General features: G+C 37.7%; 4 protein-coding genes across 5 annotated transcripts; 2 read left to right on the forward strand and 2 right to left on the reverse strand.

The window, feature by feature from the left end:
* Positions 1-378: 378 nt before the first annotated feature.
* Positions 379-5,873, reverse strand: LOC106309998 (dynamin-related protein 3A). The gene is made up of 20 exons (XM_013747191.1): positions 5,334-5,873; positions 4,896-5,178; positions 4,774-4,802; positions 4,580-4,681; positions 4,317-4,385; positions 4,170-4,229; positions 3,766-3,879; positions 3,307-3,355; positions 3,121-3,230; positions 2,933-3,025; positions 2,715-2,807; positions 2,495-2,632; positions 2,195-2,308; positions 2,001-2,102; positions 1,863-1,902; positions 1,563-1,711; positions 1,327-1,473; positions 1,184-1,236; positions 1,003-1,102; positions 379-912 (listed from the first exon to the last, which is right to left on the reverse strand). Exons 1-20 carry the CDS (start codon positions 5,730-5,732, stop codon positions 715-717), a joined length of 2,442 nt encoding a protein of 813 aa, XP_013602645.1. The 5' UTR covers positions 5,733-5,873; the 3' UTR covers positions 379-714.
* A 264-nt stretch (positions 5,874-6,137) lies between these two features.
* On the forward strand, positions 6,138-6,846 carry LOC106313664 (costars family protein ST45-2). Its single transcript, XM_013751546.1, has 2 exons — positions 6,138-6,372; positions 6,545-6,846. The coding sequence occupies exons 1-2, from the start codon at positions 6,292-6,294 to the stop codon at positions 6,749-6,751; spliced, it is 288 nt and encodes a 95-aa protein (XP_013607000.1). The 5' UTR covers positions 6,138-6,291; the 3' UTR covers positions 6,752-6,846.
* A 441-nt stretch (positions 6,847-7,287) lies between these two features.
* Positions 7,288-8,868, forward strand: LOC106313658. The gene is made up of 6 exons (XM_013751533.1): positions 7,288-7,603; positions 7,679-7,774; positions 7,850-7,890; positions 8,143-8,260; positions 8,427-8,507; positions 8,611-8,868. The coding sequence occupies exons 1-6, from the start codon at positions 7,409-7,411 to the stop codon at positions 8,677-8,679; spliced, it is 600 nt and encodes a 199-aa protein (XP_013606987.1). The 5' UTR covers positions 7,288-7,408; the 3' UTR covers positions 8,680-8,868.
* A 6-nt stretch (positions 8,869-8,874) lies between these two features.
* LOC106313643 (probable ubiquitin-like-specific protease 2A) lies at positions 8,875-14,369 on the reverse strand. Of its 2 annotated transcripts, none has more exons than XM_013751521.1 (17): positions 14,139-14,369; positions 13,782-13,847; positions 13,631-13,680; positions 13,450-13,540; positions 13,321-13,370; positions 12,951-13,148; positions 12,811-12,880; positions 12,524-12,632; positions 12,156-12,209; positions 11,667-11,798; positions 11,159-11,359; positions 11,027-11,082; positions 10,857-10,944; positions 10,499-10,586; positions 10,046-10,165; positions 9,538-9,894; positions 8,875-9,449 (listed from the first exon to the last, which is right to left on the reverse strand). In XM_013751521.1, the coding sequence occupies exons 1-17, from the start codon at positions 14,311-14,313 to the stop codon at positions 8,982-8,984; spliced, it is 2,373 nt and encodes a 790-aa protein (XP_013606975.1). In that variant the 5' UTR covers positions 14,314-14,369; the 3' UTR covers positions 8,875-8,981. The 2 variants fall into 2 exon arrangements, with proteins under 2 accessions (XP_013606975.1, XP_013606968.1); XM_013751514.1 differs by having other exon boundaries at positions 8,876-9,449; positions 13,450-13,552.
* Between the last annotated feature and the right edge of the window lie 1,639 nt (positions 14,370-16,008).

The following is a 16,008-nucleotide window of genomic DNA, read 5'->3' on the forward strand; positions in this document are numbered from 1 at the left end:
ATTAACCTCCACAGAATACTTGCTTTGTGCTCATATTCTTGCAGAGAATATATTCTGATTCCTGATTTGTTCACAGGCAAACAAATAAAGAAAATGTGTCGGTGTGTTGTTGGCAAGTCTTTAAATCTCAACTAGAAACTAATAATCTAAACATACATTTTGCGTAAAGATACTCGGCCACGTAGCAGTTAGGTGGGATAATGCAACATATCCAGACCAGGGAACATGGAGAATGCCATTGCCAACCAACGCCATGTGTTAGGCTTCTAAACCAAAGAGTAAGCAACCGTATCTTGGCTGTTAGCTAGTGAATTGATAGCAAAGACACTGATTTTTGGATTGTAAGAAAGTAAAAAATGTTGATCTAAAAACGTAATTTCACATAAAATTATAGAAAGGAAAATGTTTCAAGTCTCGTTCCACAAAAATTATATAGAAGAGTGAAATAATGCGTCACTTATTAATGTGTAAAAGAAGACAAAAGAGTGCGAGGGTTTTTGCTTCCCATTATTGTTGCAGGGAACTATATCAATCTTCTTCACTCTCTTAACAGACAAACCCAATGCAGACTCCAAAACCGGTGTCTTAACTTTCCTATATAGATTCTTCATTTTTGCCAACACATAATTAAGTAATACCAAACAAAACCTGATAGAGCCATTAAATGAATGAAATGCGTCCATCAACTTAAAACAAGTGATTCTTTGGATCGTGTCAGAATCCATATCCGTTTTGGTGTTGATTTCCTGCTCTTCTGGATCTTCTTCCCGTAGATGGAGATGCCGAGTATGATGAACTGCTCGTGGAATACATCGAAGAAGATGCTGGTAAGTCCAGATGTTTTGACACGCCTGTTGTATCGGTACCACCACTGCACACTGATTCTGCTTCCATAGGCAACTCGTCTAGTGTCTGTTTGACAATCCAAACAATATGGTTATATATAAACATTTAAGTTTTTTTTTATTTTGCTGAAAGAATAAGGTCTAGTTGAGAACATACCCTGTAAGCTTGCTGAAGAATGTGGAGAGTTTCTCGAGTGCGTTTCCTCTTAACTGCTATCTCATCCGGCTCTTGCAGCATTTCTTCAAACAAGTTCTCCCTGCACCATATGATACAAACTACCCATTAATAAGAGACTATCCAAACACAGATGTGAAGCATCAAAACAAGCCATTATCACCTGTAAAGCTTCTTGATGAAGACATTGTGCAGCTCACGTTTTGTGTGGTTTACCTGAGTTCGATACAGAAGTGGTATTGGTTTCAAATATCAAATATGCTAGAGTTTGAGTTGCTGCAAGTAACTTTAGTACGAAGCACATACCAGGAAATGCATGATTGCTTTTGGTACTGAGTCCTCAATATTCTTCCTCACAATGTCATAGTATGATTTAAGCAACAGCTTTGTTATCTGAATCTCGATATCTTCCTGTTCTGAATGGGTTTCGGATGGCCTCAAGACAGCTGGGGGCTTCAGGAAGCAAAGCAAACAGCATAGTTGAATAAGTAAAACATGCATGGGCAATATGTATCATCTAAGACGGCACAGAAGACACACACCTCCTTTAGATAGATCATCGATAAGTTCTGAGACATATCCTCAACAGCTTCATTGAATGGTTTGTTTAAGAAGTTCTCTTTGGTCACTGCCCGATTCTCACCCCCTCGGAAAATTGAAGGGATTCCCCACCTTGAATCATTCGCGTTTGCTATCAAGTATCCAATAAAACAACAGTTAAACTCTACCCACAATCTCTAGCTATTAAACACATAGATACATCACACAGCCAAAAAATCTTCTGAAATATGCTAAATCATCTCTTTGCATGCAATTGAAAACGACAGTAATTAGAACTTTACCAGCTGGTGCAGCTTTTTCAGCATCTGCAGATACAACTCCCTGGGAACATAGTCATGGAGAAAGTGTCAAATAACAACTATTTTGCTTGAAAATTTCTAACTGCCTCATGGGCGTTTATTGATTACGTAATGACATACCTGATCAGGGACGATTCCATTAGCTTGTCTGCCGAGAAAAGATCGAGATTTCACCTGACTTGCGGAAGAAGAAGAAGAAGTTCTCTCAGGCTCCACCGGATCCTGCTACATCATATGAAACGTATAAGAAAACACTACAGAGCAAACAGGAAACACAAAACCATTTTTTATGTGTTGCTCAAAGTACTTCAGACCTTTGGTCGTGCCACAGGATGGGGAACCCTAGAAGACTTTACGTTTTCCATCGCAGCCTCCACGGCTTTGGTTCCGCCAATAAAATTTGGATGAGAAGTGTTTATGTAATCCATCTGCAAACATCACTCAAGATATTAACATCACCATCAAGGCAATTATGACAACCAGTACAAACAGTTAAGCAACACGTCAAAAGATCAGTCTGTGCTCTATATACACAATACACAATCTCAGCTGGTAAACTATTCATGGGTAAATGACGTCAATTATCACAGGGATCTCCAGTTCATTAAACAGACCTCCATATCAATGATATCACCGATCATTGCTTCTGAGGGTTCAAGACCTTCTCGCAGGAAATCCCCGATAACCTCATCCATGCGCTTTCTCAGGACAGGGAAGCGCTGCAACTCATTCATCATACATTTATGGCTAATCTGTAGATAAATTCATATTTATGAATAAATTGAAATTAACATTTTTATTATTATTTAGCAATAAACAAAAGGAAAACCTCACCTTTACGAGCTCATCAAAAATGAACCTAGCGCACTGAAGGCTAGGATCTAACAAACGAGATATCTGCCTCCTAACAAGAAATTCAAATGGAACCTATGCAGAAAAGATTGGTATCAAATGACTGTAATTAGATATCCTGAGAATTAGAAAAGGTGAGGAAACACATGTATGCTTGGAAGTCCTGACAAACATGCTTAGAAACATGTTAAGAAACCTACGTCTGGAACAAACAATGCGGATCTTGGACCAGTTGCATTCTGGATTGCAGTCCGAATATCATCATCTGTAAAGTCTTCACACGGATCAACCTCCTGAAGAAGCAATGTGAAGGAAGTCCATCAGTCTAAATTCACAAGAATTGATTGGAAAATTATATATATATATATATATAAGTTGTGCAGCGAACCTCCAAACTCTTAACAAAGATTGACTGGAAAATATAGTGAATTCTTGCTCCTCCAGAGAGCTCGGAGGTAGACATTTCTTCACTTTTCCCTTCCAGCAATGAAGAGTATGCTGTTTGAAAAAGTAACAATGAGTCTCACTATGAACCAAACAAAGCATAAAACAAAATTTCATCTTCAGATATTACCTTCACAGTATTTGGAAAGAAAGTTGAGGAGAATAGCTCCTTGCCCAGCCTACGGATTTCAAGTACAGTAAACCAAAAAATTAGGATAAGCTTGACTAGTCAAAGCAAGTCATAAAGAAATGAAAAGTAGCATAATAAGAAATTCGATTCAAAATGTATATACTTGAAAATGTTAACCACCCAGTGGCCAGCAATACTTCCTTGCAAATTAGAACATTTTAAATGCTAATTCAACCACTTAAAGACTTTTTGTAATCTAATAAACTAAAGACTCCAAGAAAGTCATGAACGCAGGGTAGATGCATGAGCAAGTAGCCTGGAAGAGCAAAATTGCACTCAAACAAAAAGACTGAGCAAAAGACACCATAAAGTGTAACAATCCTAGTTACCAGAGTTAAAACAGTGTCATTGCTAACAATGAATGCCGTAAAAGCAGCGAACTGGGCAATAAAAACTTACCGTGGATTCTGTAATTTCACCATAACTCTGATGTTCCTTAGCTGTGGCAACCAAAGCATTACTTATACGCGACTTCAAATCAGGAAGCAGAACCTTGATATGTTGAACAAGGATCTAGAAAAAATGTAACAGAAAGGATAGCTCCAATTAGTTGTTCTAAAGTAAGTATCGATTGAGAAAGAAACAAAACAAGCCAACAACAACAAAATAATTAGTACATAGATCAACTTTCATAATAAATTGTCAGAGATGCTGGTAAAAAAAATAATGCAAAGGCTACTTCTCTAGACTAGGGTAAATACGTACAAGCATAGTAAGTAACTCTAAGAGGTGAATAATAATGCATATAAAACTCAACAACATCTTCCAAAAAATAAAGACTACTCCAGAACTGCAGAAGATACCTGATTTAACTTCTTCGCTAGCTGAGGGATACCCAAACGATCAGCAAGACCATGATAAGCCTGTGCGACAAAAGAAAAAAAAAAATATATAATCAGGACAAACCTCAAGAGTATCATGAAGGGACTAGTCAAAATGATGCAACTTACTGGACGACTCCGGAAGAATTTCTCTTCTGCGCTAAGTGCTTCCTTGACAGAACGGTTTTGCAAAATATCCTGTTTATAAAAAAAAAGTAAAGTTCAAAGGAAATTAACCGTTTTGTAACATGTATAGCCACAAATACAAAGCAAAAGGTCATCACCCGCACTGAAATAATTTGGTTGAGTCTAAGAAATCAAGGTACAAGTAAAGGTAAATAGCAAAAAAAAAAAAAAGTAAAGGAAGAGTCAGCACAAGATCACAACTTTACCTCCTGGCAACGGTTCACCACTCCCACATATCCAAGTCGTAATGGAACAACTTTTCCAAGAAGTAAATTACGAGCATCAGTACCTCTGTCCATGATATCCAACTGAAAACACACAGAACAACGACTTTAAAACACATGAATTATACTACATGATAGAGGCAAAAAAAAAGCAAGTTTGGACAGTATATATTCACCTTTGTGATAACACCTATTGTTCTGTGACCTGGAGACAAGTGAAGATTAGCAACATCAGATACTACACACTCTAAAGCAATCAATTTTTTTTCTCCTCACTAGACTAGTTAGCACAACATACCATCAGGATCAGCGTTTCCTGCGATCTGAAGCGCATCAGAGTTCGCCAAATCCGAATTAGCGGGAGTAACAGCCAGTATCAAGCAGCTAGGCTGCTTGATGTAAGACAAGATCATGGTTCTAATACGCGCTTCAATATCAGTCGGCTGGTCACCCACAGGCACCTTAGTGATACCAGGGAGATCCACAAGCGTGATATCCAACACATTAGGCGAAAAAATCTTCAAACGAATCTGCTTATCCGACACACCTTTGTTCTCTCCCACCAATCTATTCGTCTCAGCCTACAAAAAAAGACGTTCACTTTCCACATTTATACCACAAAAGATGTTGACTTTCTACATTTATACCACAAAAGATGTTGACTTTATACATTTAGACCACAAAAGATGTTTGACTTTCTACATTTAGAACAATTAGGGTAATCAATTCAAGAAACCTCAATTTCGCGACGAATCTCGGAGAAGTCGTAGATACGGTTGTTAGGGAGGTGAAGGAACTCTCCCCACTCGTCATCGGATCCGCCGCTGGCTTTGCTTTTGGTCTGGAGGAGCTGGAGGACGAGGGGGCGGCGAGTGCAGATGTCGTTGCCGCGGGGGAGGAAGTCTCTGCCGACGAGGGCTTCGAGGACGCTGGACTTGCCGCTGCTCTGGCTCCCGACGACGGCGACCTGGGGGAGCTCGATCGAGGACTGGCTCCCGAGCTGGGCGAAGATGTCTTGGAGCTTGTTGACGATCGGAATCACGGAGGAGCCCAAAGGCGCCGCTTTGCTGGCGGCGGAAGAAGGTGGAGGGGGAGTGGGAGGATGAGTCTCGTTGGTTGCTTCTTCAACAGACATCGATGGATCGGATTTGAATTGAAGAAAGATTAGGGTTTTTGGGGGTGAATAGTCGATTTCGTGCTTAGTGTTATTGGGAGAAGACAGATCCTTCCTCCTCTCGATTTTGGAGGCACGAATGAATGATAAAGATCAAGACTTGTTATTATTATTTTTTTAATATATATGTATATATATCTCGAGTTTTTACTTTATCATCAAGCTCTTAATTTTTTTTTTTGTTATAAATTTAAAATATATTTTTACTTGGGTTAGAGTTTCGAAAACGTGAAGAAGTCGCATTTTTTCTCTCTAGGTTATAATAATGAACATTATTTAATTTGTTGATAAAGTTGCAAGCTTTTTGAAATGTTAGGGGGTATTTTTCAATTTATGTAAACATAAGTGAGATGTGGGGTCGGTTTAGTCCTTTTTTAACAGGATAGGAGGAGAAGAAACAATTATCATCAGATCAGATTCAGACATAAGTGTTGGTCCGGAGGTGAGAGGAGAAGACAGATCATCATCATCTGTCATCGAGCTGAAAGGTCTCTGCTTTGAATCCCAAAAAGAAGAGAGAATGAACGTAGAGGAGGAGATTCAGAAACTTGAGGAAGAGATCCATCGTCTTGGTTCTCTCCAGCCTGATGGCTCTTACAAGGTCTTCTTTCATCTTTTCAATCCCATGTGCTTTTCTCGTTTCTAGATCTCGTCAATTGCTCTTTCTTTATTGCTTTCCTGCGATCAGATCTAAATAAAATGTTAATCTTGATTTGATAAGATCTTTGAGGATTTATTTGGTTTTTTGGTTTCCTTTTTGTGTTTGGGTTTAGGTGACGTTTGGTGTGTTGTTCAATGACGATCGATGTGCCAACATCTTTGAAGCTTTGGTTGGGACTTTGAGAGCCGCTAAGAAGCGCAAAATAGTGTCGTTCCCTGGAGAACTCTTGCTCCAAGGCGTTCACGACAAGGTTGAGATCACTCTCCGACCATCCCCACCGCCACCTCAAGCTGCTGTCTCCGCTGCCGCCACTTCCTAAGTTCCCCATTTCCGTTTTGTTTCGTTTTATCTTCCAAAAAAAATGTGTAATGAAATGATGAACTCGAAGATTAATGATTGCTTTTACTTCCCTCCCTCTCTTTGACTCACAATATTAATAATTACTTAAGAAATGAGAACTGAAAAATATAAAAGGAAATGGGAAACCACTGCTTCTTCCATCTTCCTCGTTGTTAACATTCCCCGATCCTTGCCCAGCGGAAAAACGACGTCGTCCCCAGGATTCTATGTGCTGTACCGGCTTAGAACCGAAGCGCTTGATGGCGACATTCTGAATCGCAGGAGGAAGAGGATAAAGGAGCAGAGGCAGGGGTCAGAGACACGCTGAGGGTAAAATAGTCTTTTTGGTGGGAGTGAGTCTGGATGGCGTGGCGTGGCGGGGGATCTTTATGTGCTTATCCAATGACACTGCGACATGTGGAGTGATGCTGTTATTAACAAACCAAAACGCACCGTTTTGTTTGTATTTTTATTTAGAGAGTATAAATAGTTATCCCAAAAAGGAACGAAAAGAGAAACGTGATCGGAAGGTGAAAGAATCACACTTTCCAGTGATCTCCTCCTCCTCCAGAACCAAACACACATCGCATCTACGGTGGATTATCGTCGGAGTATCTCCCGGGGAAATCGGTTTCAGATGGAGAGAGCCGATGTACACGAAGAAACCGGCGAGCCTTCTGGAGGAGCCGCCATAAGATCGAGGCTCAGTAACAGAGCGGATCCTTTCCTCGTTGTATGCAGGTGTTTCAGCTTCGTTACCTCTCTTATCGCCATTCTCTGCGTCGTCTTTAACGTCCTCGCTGCTATTCGATCCTTCCGAGATAGCCACGATGTAAATCGTAACCTCCCTCTCTCTCTCTCTCTTTCTTTTTCTCACTCTTACTTTTTTTTTTTAAATCATTTTTAGCTGTTCGATGGAATATTCCGGTGTTATGCTGTGGTGATTGCTTGTTTTGTGGTTCTCGCCGAGACCGAATGGGGTTTCATCCTCAAATTTTCCAAGGTTAGTCTCTCTAAATTTATACAAGGTTACTTAATTTATACACACGTTTAATTTTTTTACTCTTTACACACACAGGTTCTTGAGTACTGGGCTGGGAGAGGAATGCTTCAGATTTTGTAAGTTACCATACTCTTTTTCTTGGGGTGATTCTTTTATAAATGTTTTTTTATTTGGAGTGTTTGCTTCAGACAATTCAAGATTTCAAGGCCATGTGTCAAGATTTTAGTGTGTCATGCCTGAATCAGCGGTTCTTGATTTGAAACTTACAGTTCCAAGATGATGCTGAGAGAATTTGGGATAAAATTTCTTGGTTGTTTTAAGATTTTTTTTTAAAAATGTTTTATGTTCGTTTGATTTGGTTATTTCAGTGTTGCTGTGATGACAAGAGCGTTCCCTGACTATCTGGCTCAGAAGAAGGATCTCCTGCTTCTACAGAATATCGCTAGCTACATGCTCCTTGCTTGCGGTCTTATCTATGTCATCTCAGTACGTTTTTCACATTCTTACTCTCTCCTTTTGCCTTACTCTTGTAACTTTTTCATCTTTGTTTGGGTTGCATCTTCGAATTTGTGCATCTTATTGTCTGTTGTAGTCAATTTCGTTTGTGTTCTTAGCCGTCAGTTAATGCTTTTTATCGTTGTCTGAACTTCAGGGAGTTCTATGCATCGGCTTTCTGAAGCGTGCCCGACAGCAGAAGGAAATTTCAAGAGAACAAGCTGTCAAGGATCTTGAGGCAAATATTGATAGTTTAAATTTGCATCGAGGCTCATTTGCATCATCATGGCATTATATTCATCAGATAGCGCTTCTAAATCATTGAATCTTGTTTGTTGCAGGAGATAGACCGACGCAGGGAAGAGTTGGAACAATTGCTCCTAATGCATCGCGGTAGAGACGACGTGTGAATTAACAACTACAGCTTCATTTGAATGGACGACATCTGTTTCTTTCTTTCTTTTTTGTAGTAAAGGATTGTGTGAGCTCTCTGTTTTTGCATCCTCTCACTTTGATAAAACCTGCTTCTTTTTTTCCTTGTCTATAGAGAAACGAACCTTTAATGCTTAACGTATTAGAGACGAGAGCAGTATTGAATATAAATGTTGACACATCGATGTAGATTACTTGCTTTATACATGAAAGAGTTAAAATAACTATTGCCAACGTAACAACTCTAAAACTCAAAAGCATCGCATGAGATTGGCGATATTCATCTTCTGTAAATAGTCTTTGGCTTCTTGGCCATCACATTACATCTTGAACTAGAGAAGTTTTCTTTGTTGTGAAGCTCGTCGCTTGCGGCAGAGCTTCCCTCATCATCCGACAGCACAAGAAGAATGTTGTTACAGCAAGAACGAGCAGCTAAACCTCTGCTCCTACTCTTGTGGACTCCCTTTTCGATCCATGCTGAAGCAGATTTGATTTCTCTGCTTTTATGAATATTTTTGGATGCTCCAGTAAACAGAAACAATTCATTATCATCTTCTTCTTCTTTCATCTCAGCTTCACATGAATCTTGGGAATCAGGAACGTATTCTACTACAGCGTCTTCATCATCAGTGTCCTCGATATAAAGCATGCATTCTTCTTTTCGCAATGTTTCCATCTCTTGACAAATAGATTCCTCTGTATCCATTGGCAAATGGATTTCTTCTTTCTCACCACTTTCTTGAACTTCCTGGTTTATGAGAAAGTAAACAATCGCTATCAAAAGATATGATAATCACCATTATAAACTAAATTGAAGAGATAGTAAAAGCAATTACCACAATAGGCGACATAAAGGACTTTCGGCGCTTGGAAGCCTCAGGGAGGTCATAACCTCTCGTGTAAAAAACTTCTTTGCTGAGAATCTGATCTGCCGAGCAAGTCTCTGTTTGAGGAATGTATGTGACGATTGCTGAGGAACCATCAAATGGCTTTCTCCATTTACAGATCTCAGTCACATTCTTGCTTTCGTTTTCTTCATCATTCTCGTTGGAAACTCGGCAATGAGGTGGTTTGCTTTTGGAATCAGCTGGAAGAATACTTGGATCATGACCTTTGTGGAGATTGTAAAGCAACTCTAAGATGTAACCACGCTTAAGTGAAGCTTCCTTGGCAGGAAACCATTTCCTAGTTAGCTGAAAAGGAGCAGAAGATTAATTAAAGCATCCCCTTCAAATCACTGTTTCTTGCTGATTTTATTTCATATCATAAAATATGGTACAAGAAATTCAGAAAGTCAGATGCAACTTCATCATATCCAAGGAGATGAAGAAAAAGACAACTTACAAAATTTCCCGATCTTGTGATAAGAGAAGGATTGAATTTAGCAGGAGCTTGAGCCACAAAAAGTTCCAAATAGTGGAGCAAAAAGAGGCCACAGTCAAACGAATTCTCTTGTTGCGGGAGCTGAATTAGTTAAATGAAGCAACAGCATCAGAAAAACCACTGAAGAAATTTCCACAGTCCACAACGAAAATATCGAATGACATTACAATAGTAACGTTTTTCTCGACGAAAGCCCACCAAAACTGCATTAATATATTAGGCACTAACAGGTCTACAGAATAAAGATTCACCTATAAAGCTTTTCAACATGTTAATCTATAGTACGCATCAAGCAGGGGTACTATGTAAAAAATGATAATCTAGAACCAGAGCTTTAAGCAATCATGAAAGTTATATTAGTTTTGAGCCTTCTATCTATGCTCAAGATAATATCATTCTCGTTAGAAGTAATACCTCAAGTGAAAGGAGCTGCATATTTGATGCCCTTGATAAATCAATTGTTGTGTTTCCTTGCCTCGCTTTCCACTCTTCATGTAGGTAACTATGATCACATGATTGACATTTAAGTAGGTCACTCATGCTGTACAACAAATATTCATGATACAATGATGCTTTTGACTTGAGAAGTCTTCGAGTAAAATGGATGAAAAATAAACGAAGAATTCTAAAGTAAATAAACCAATAATGAACTGCAAACACAGAACGAGTGACTTCCTATGCATAAGGTTTACTCAATACTCTCTGGAGACTAATTTCAAAAGTATTGTGGCATAGTATGCCAGTGAATTTAATGAAACGTTGTGGAGTATACCTCGGAAAAATGTTTACGAGACCACCCTTGTGGCTTCCTTTAATTGAGTCCAGATGCAAGATGCAGGGAACCCTTGATGGGTTTTCGACTTCATCATCAGCAGAGTGATAATTTATTTTTCGGCTATTATAAAACGAGTATAAGAACATAACAAAGGGAGTTAACCTTACCAGTAGAAGAAACCAATTCACCTGGATGACAGATGATAATCAGACTCCAGTGAAAACTGCAACCATAGGCAAGATAAATCATCATATCAGCGGCAAGAACTAATTAGCCATGCGTGTGGATTATGTTTTCACCTGAAATTTATAGGAATAAATATATAATCTTTTTCGAAGAGTTCCACATTCTTAGTCCACTTCTGCACACGTTGGTATGCTTCTCTTCCTCCAAACGAGCTAGGTGAACCTTTGTCTAAGTTAGCCAGCTTACGGAAAAAGAAACAATTGAAGAAGTGGAATCTGCCCCGTTCCTCTGGTCGAATTCGACTCTTAAGGTACCTGCAAGTATTGAACCAAACTTTACAAGCTGCATCCAACTAGCTTATGCATTGAAAAGGTAAATATAAATGAAAGCAAATATAATACGACAAGTTTTTTTCAATTATAATCTAAACACCTAAGATCTACTCATGCTACTGTTTCTGCCTATTTTAAGCAAATGAGAATTGACCTTGCTGTTGACATGAAAAAATAATGCACCTAGTATTGCCATTTTTGGCTTGTAGTCCTTCTACGCTCTACGAGTACAGATTTTATTTCGTTATAATGTTAAAAGTTAAGACAATATGGAAAGATAGTAACTTACTTGATATAAAAATCAATGATTGTATCGTTAATGAAACGTCTTGGCTTCAGAAGCTCAATGTCTTGCTTCCGAACTACTACAGCATCTGGTTCTCCTTGAGGGTAAACGAGATCTTCAAATGAACCAGCGAGACTGAAGATCAAAATATAAACAATCAAAAGGTAAGATAAAACTAAACGGGGGTGTCAATATCTAAAATAATTTAAGGCACCAAGCGTTACGATATCATCCATATATATGTTGCTTATATATTTCAGATAACTAGAAGGGGTATCGAAAAAAACATTCATCATATAGCATGCCTTCAAAAACTAATAGAACAATCTTCCATAATTCTATACACATCTAAGTCTCAGGTCACCAATACCAACATAAGTCATAAAATAACATATAAGTAATTAGAGGAGTACATGATCAAATTAACAGATTACATTTACCAAAATTCAAATTTATAAACCACGAGTATATTATAGACTAGTTCATACTTACTTGTTGAGTGAAGTTTCCAAATTGTGTCCACTACAAGCTTTTTCTTCGCTTTCTCTGTCAACATTAACAACAAATTAAATCCTTTTTACTATTGTCAAAAGCTCTTTTCATGAAAAGATTCGTACATTTGAAAATTTCCAAGAATCTTTCTAGTTCACAAGGAAACAACTTAACGGAAGAGATTTTTTTATACGACATCACATAAATGTGTTGTTCACTGTGTTCATTTCAAGATGTGGAAATTAGAAAGAGAAAAATTCATACTTCAGGACTTGAGCAACGACCTATTGAGTCAGATGCCACCAACATTTATACTGTACAAATTGCAATGAATATGCTAACATAATGGTGCGATAATGATGACTTACGTTATGGTATCAAACCAAATATCCTTGTATCTTGAGTCCAGCAATTTGATGGTTTCTACTTCTTTAGACCATTTAGCGTCATAAACGGAAAACTTTAGGAGATCAATGCCTGTCAAGCATGGGTGCAGGTGTTAGTTAGACTGGAGCTAACGTTGTAAATATCAAAATCTACCAAATGGAGAGATATGATGTGTAGGCGCTCTTATAAAGCTAGCAATTTCCAACGTTAAGAAACCCCCTCGCACTGAAACAACACTAACATATGAAAATATGAACTTATAGTAAACCTGTAATCTCTTTCGCATTGTCAACTCCGTCCCTGGACTTCAGAAGGACGTTTACCAGGGCAGTCTCAACCTGAAAATTTACAACTCGAGTATCATAAGAAAACCCATCAACCCATAAATGATGATCTAGCAGAAATCACCTCTGAACACCACTGAGACTCAATTCTGACGATATCTTCTATTGTCCACTGACAACTAAATGTCCCTTTAGTTGCATTTACTGATGAACTTTCAACACTCACACAGTTGCGTGAAAATGTTAACTTCGAGTTAGTGCAATATATATCTCCATATATAATAACATCAGGGATAATGAGAACTTGTGAATTCTCGGAGTCCTGTAAATGCAGACATAAAAGTATGAGATATTTTCTGAATATGAACACACATCCATAACTCTCGAGACAGACAGCAAATCAAAATGTTTTCAGAAGAAGAAAAGCCTACGTTTTTCAATTTTATATGATCCTTCACTATCTCTAATAAAAGTGCATACTCGAAAAGACTTACAACTTCACGTGAAACAGAAGTAACACTTGTGGCTTCTTCTCCATTTGAGGCTGAGATAATTCAGAAAGCTTCTTTAGAGCAAGCAACTTTGAGGGAAGAAACAACAAAGAAAACTGAAACTATATTAACCATCATCATTTTCCGACAGAGATGAAGACGATGATGAATTGATTCCAATCCTTCCACGGGAGTCATCGGAGGCTACATCAATCAGGTCACACTGCAATATATTCTAAAACAAAAATCATAAAATTTCTGAACATTCTTATTCCTTATGGTAACTCCTTCATGAATGGATTAAAAGGCTCACAGTTTCATATCCGCTGGGTTCACACCTTGACCGTTCTTCTTTTTCTGGGACTGCATAAACCACACTTAGTTTAGCCAAGTGAGATGACAAACTCATACAAATTCAAGAAAACTGAAAAATTTGGAACTCGCAGCTACGAATAAACTCTTACTGTTATCTTCAACATCAATAACTATGTGGTCCAGTGCTTTGCTCTCGCTTTGTGTTTCCTGCGCGACTGAAATTAAAAAGACGGTACACAAGAATAAGATCTTCATTCACTTGTGTTACCATGTAAAACTTGATGATCTAAGCATCATGATCACTAGAGTATAGTTTAGATACATCACAGAGAAGCGAACAACTCTTGAATCAACGATTCGTTTCGTTTCCCAGACGCTAACAAAAAGTAAAATTCAAGTAAATTAAGAAACCACTGTGATCTTCCGATATTTATAGAGCCTAACAGATTCTCCCAGGATAACCTAAAGCAAAATCGAGTCCACAATTTCGTTAAGAGACCACTTACAGAGTCGAAGGAAGTCGTACTTATCGATGGCGCGGGGGGTTTTAGTAGTTCCAGGGGAATCGAACTTTCGGAGGAGTTTCTTCGACATCTCTTCGACGTGTTCGTCCTCGTCGGTGTAATCGAATACTCCGATATTCTCGCGCTTACCGCGGGAGTGAACAGACGGCTGAGTCATCGCGCTGCGCTCGAGTTACAACGGAAGGAGACGAGAAGGGTCGAGACGTGTATTTGAATTTGCGTTTCGAGTACCAGCAACAGCAATTGATTAAGAACATCGTACCGGCATTGAGAAACCGGTCTGACCCGTTAAACCCCGATTTTTTGTGGAATCACTTTTTTTTTTCTGTCGACATTGCATTTTGGTTAAAGCCCAAATGTAATATGGATATACAAGATTATTCCAACAATAGCGTAATGGCCCAAACTATTTTCACTATATACAATACAATGTAAACCTAACAAGATGTGCAACACAGCATTTTTTTCACTGTAGGTGTAACTACAACTTGCAACTTGCAAGTCTGAAGAAAAATTAATTTGAATGTTGATGACAAATTCTATGTTTTTTTATCAACAAAATTCTATTTTGAACAAGAAGAAATCAACAAAAAATCAATTATAATTTGTTAAATTCTAAATAGTCTTATGATAACTTTGGATTACTCAAATACTGTTTGTCAATATTTTTTTTGTACAAAACTAGTTTTTTGTGAAAAAATTATGGTTTTAACTTTTTGCCGGAAATCCAAACAAGAAAATTAAAATTTTCCAACGAAGAATGAATCTTAATAGCAGAATGCATACTAAGTACTCTTTTACCATTAGACCAATTTGGTTGGTATAATATTGTTTGCAATTTAATAACTTTTTTTTTTTTTTTATAATCCAGTGGTTCTCCGCTTCGCGGGTCATTCCCCTGGGCCCGGTCAGGCAGCGGTCCACTTCATCCGGGAGGGCTTTACCTGGGCTGGATCGAACCCAGTACCGCTTTGGTGTCCAGAAAAGGCAGGGTAGTTTCCGCATGGGGAGGGAATCGAACCCGGATGGTGGTTGCCACCACAGGCCCGTCCTGCCACTTGGACTACCTCGTCCGGACTGCAATTTAATAACTTCAATCCACATTATATGTATGTACAAGCAATTTACCAAAATGTTTGCTCAATCAGAAAATCAGAACTGGAATAATGTTAAACGGTATATATGAATCATATACAGGAATATGTGTATATTACCCCATGTATACAATGTTATTGGAGTATAGACCACAGCCATGTGAAAAATATACAGCACATGAACTGTATAATTAACCAGAAAAAGTCAACTAATGTTAATAAAATGTTAAATAAATTAGAATAATCTTTAAATAGTTGATTTTATTCAAATATTCAAATATTTTTTTATGTTAAAAATGTTGTTTGTTGCATCGACCAGTATCCTTAACAAAATATAAATGCCACAAACGTGATTAAAAAATAATTCTTTGTGTAGTCAGATTATAAAAGTCAGAGCATGCAAATTAAAATAACTTGGGGCATTATGCAATTGCATGTTCAATCTCAATATATTTTTTTTATCAAATTTTGTATTTTATATTAGTTACTGCTTTCAAATATCTTTTGGTTAAAAGATTAAACTTTACCGAAATATAAATAATTATTTTTTTATCAAAGAAATCTAACTAATTAACCAGCCAAATACACTAAAAGCTCTATGAATTGAATTAATAATGATTAAACTCTGATATTTTATTAATTTATAAAATTATTAATTTAAATGAATATTTTTGAATTAATATTTTTTGAATATATATATATATATATATATATATATATATATATATATATATATATATATATTCAAAAAATATAAA

The sequence above is a fragment of the Brassica oleracea genome, chromosome C1 (assembly GCF_000695525.1).
Source record: "Brassica oleracea var. oleracea cultivar TO1000 chromosome C1, BOL, whole genome shotgun sequence".
In the NCBI taxonomy this organism is placed as follows: domain Eukaryota; kingdom Viridiplantae; phylum Streptophyta; class Magnoliopsida; order Brassicales; family Brassicaceae; genus Brassica; species Brassica oleracea.

Excerpts from the sequence above, each read along its gene's own strand:
- LOC106309998 (XM_013747191.1), bottom strand. The coding sequence starts at position 5,732 with ATGTCTGTTGAAGAAGCAACCAACGAGACTCATCCTCCCACTCCCCCT. Across the intron at positions 2,309-2,494 it reads GTGATATCATTGATATGGAG|ATGGATTACATAAACACTTC; the intron begins GTCTGTTTAATG and ends TGATGTTTGCAG. Across the intron at positions 1,474-1,562 it reads CGATGATCTATCTAAAGGAG|CCCCCAGCTGTCTTGAGGCC; the intron begins GTGTGTGTCTTC and ends TGCTTCCTGAAG.
- LOC106313664 (XM_013751546.1), top strand. The coding sequence starts at position 6,292 with ATGAACGTAGAGGAGGAGATTCAGAAACTTGAGGAAGAGATCCATCGT. Across the intron at positions 6,373-6,544 it reads AGCCTGATGGCTCTTACAAG|GTGACGTTTGGTGTGTTGTT; the intron begins GTCTTCTTTCAT and ends GTTTGGGTTTAG.
- LOC106313658 (XM_013751533.1), top strand. The coding sequence starts at position 7,409 with ATGGAGAGAGCCGATGTACACGAAGAAACCGGCGAGCCTTCTGGAGGA. Across the intron at positions 7,891-8,142 it reads AGAGGAATGCTTCAGATTTT|TGTTGCTGTGATGACAAGAG; the intron begins GTAAGTTACCAT and ends TGGTTATTTCAG. Across the intron at positions 8,261-8,426 it reads GTCTTATCTATGTCATCTCA|GGAGTTCTATGCATCGGCTT; the intron begins GTACGTTTTTCA and ends TCTGAACTTCAG.
- LOC106313643 (XM_013751514.1), bottom strand. The coding sequence starts at position 14,313 with ATGACTCAGCCGTCTGTTCACTCCCGCGGTAAGCGCGAGAATATCGGA. Across the intron at positions 11,083-11,158 it reads TTTATTCCTATAAATTTCAG|TTTTCACTGGAGTCTGATTA; the intron begins GTGAAAACATAA and ends CTATGGTTGCAG. Across the intron at positions 10,587-10,856 it reads CTCGTAAACATTTTTCCGAG|TTACCTACATGAAGAGTGGA; the intron begins GTATACTCCACA and ends ATGTGATCATAG.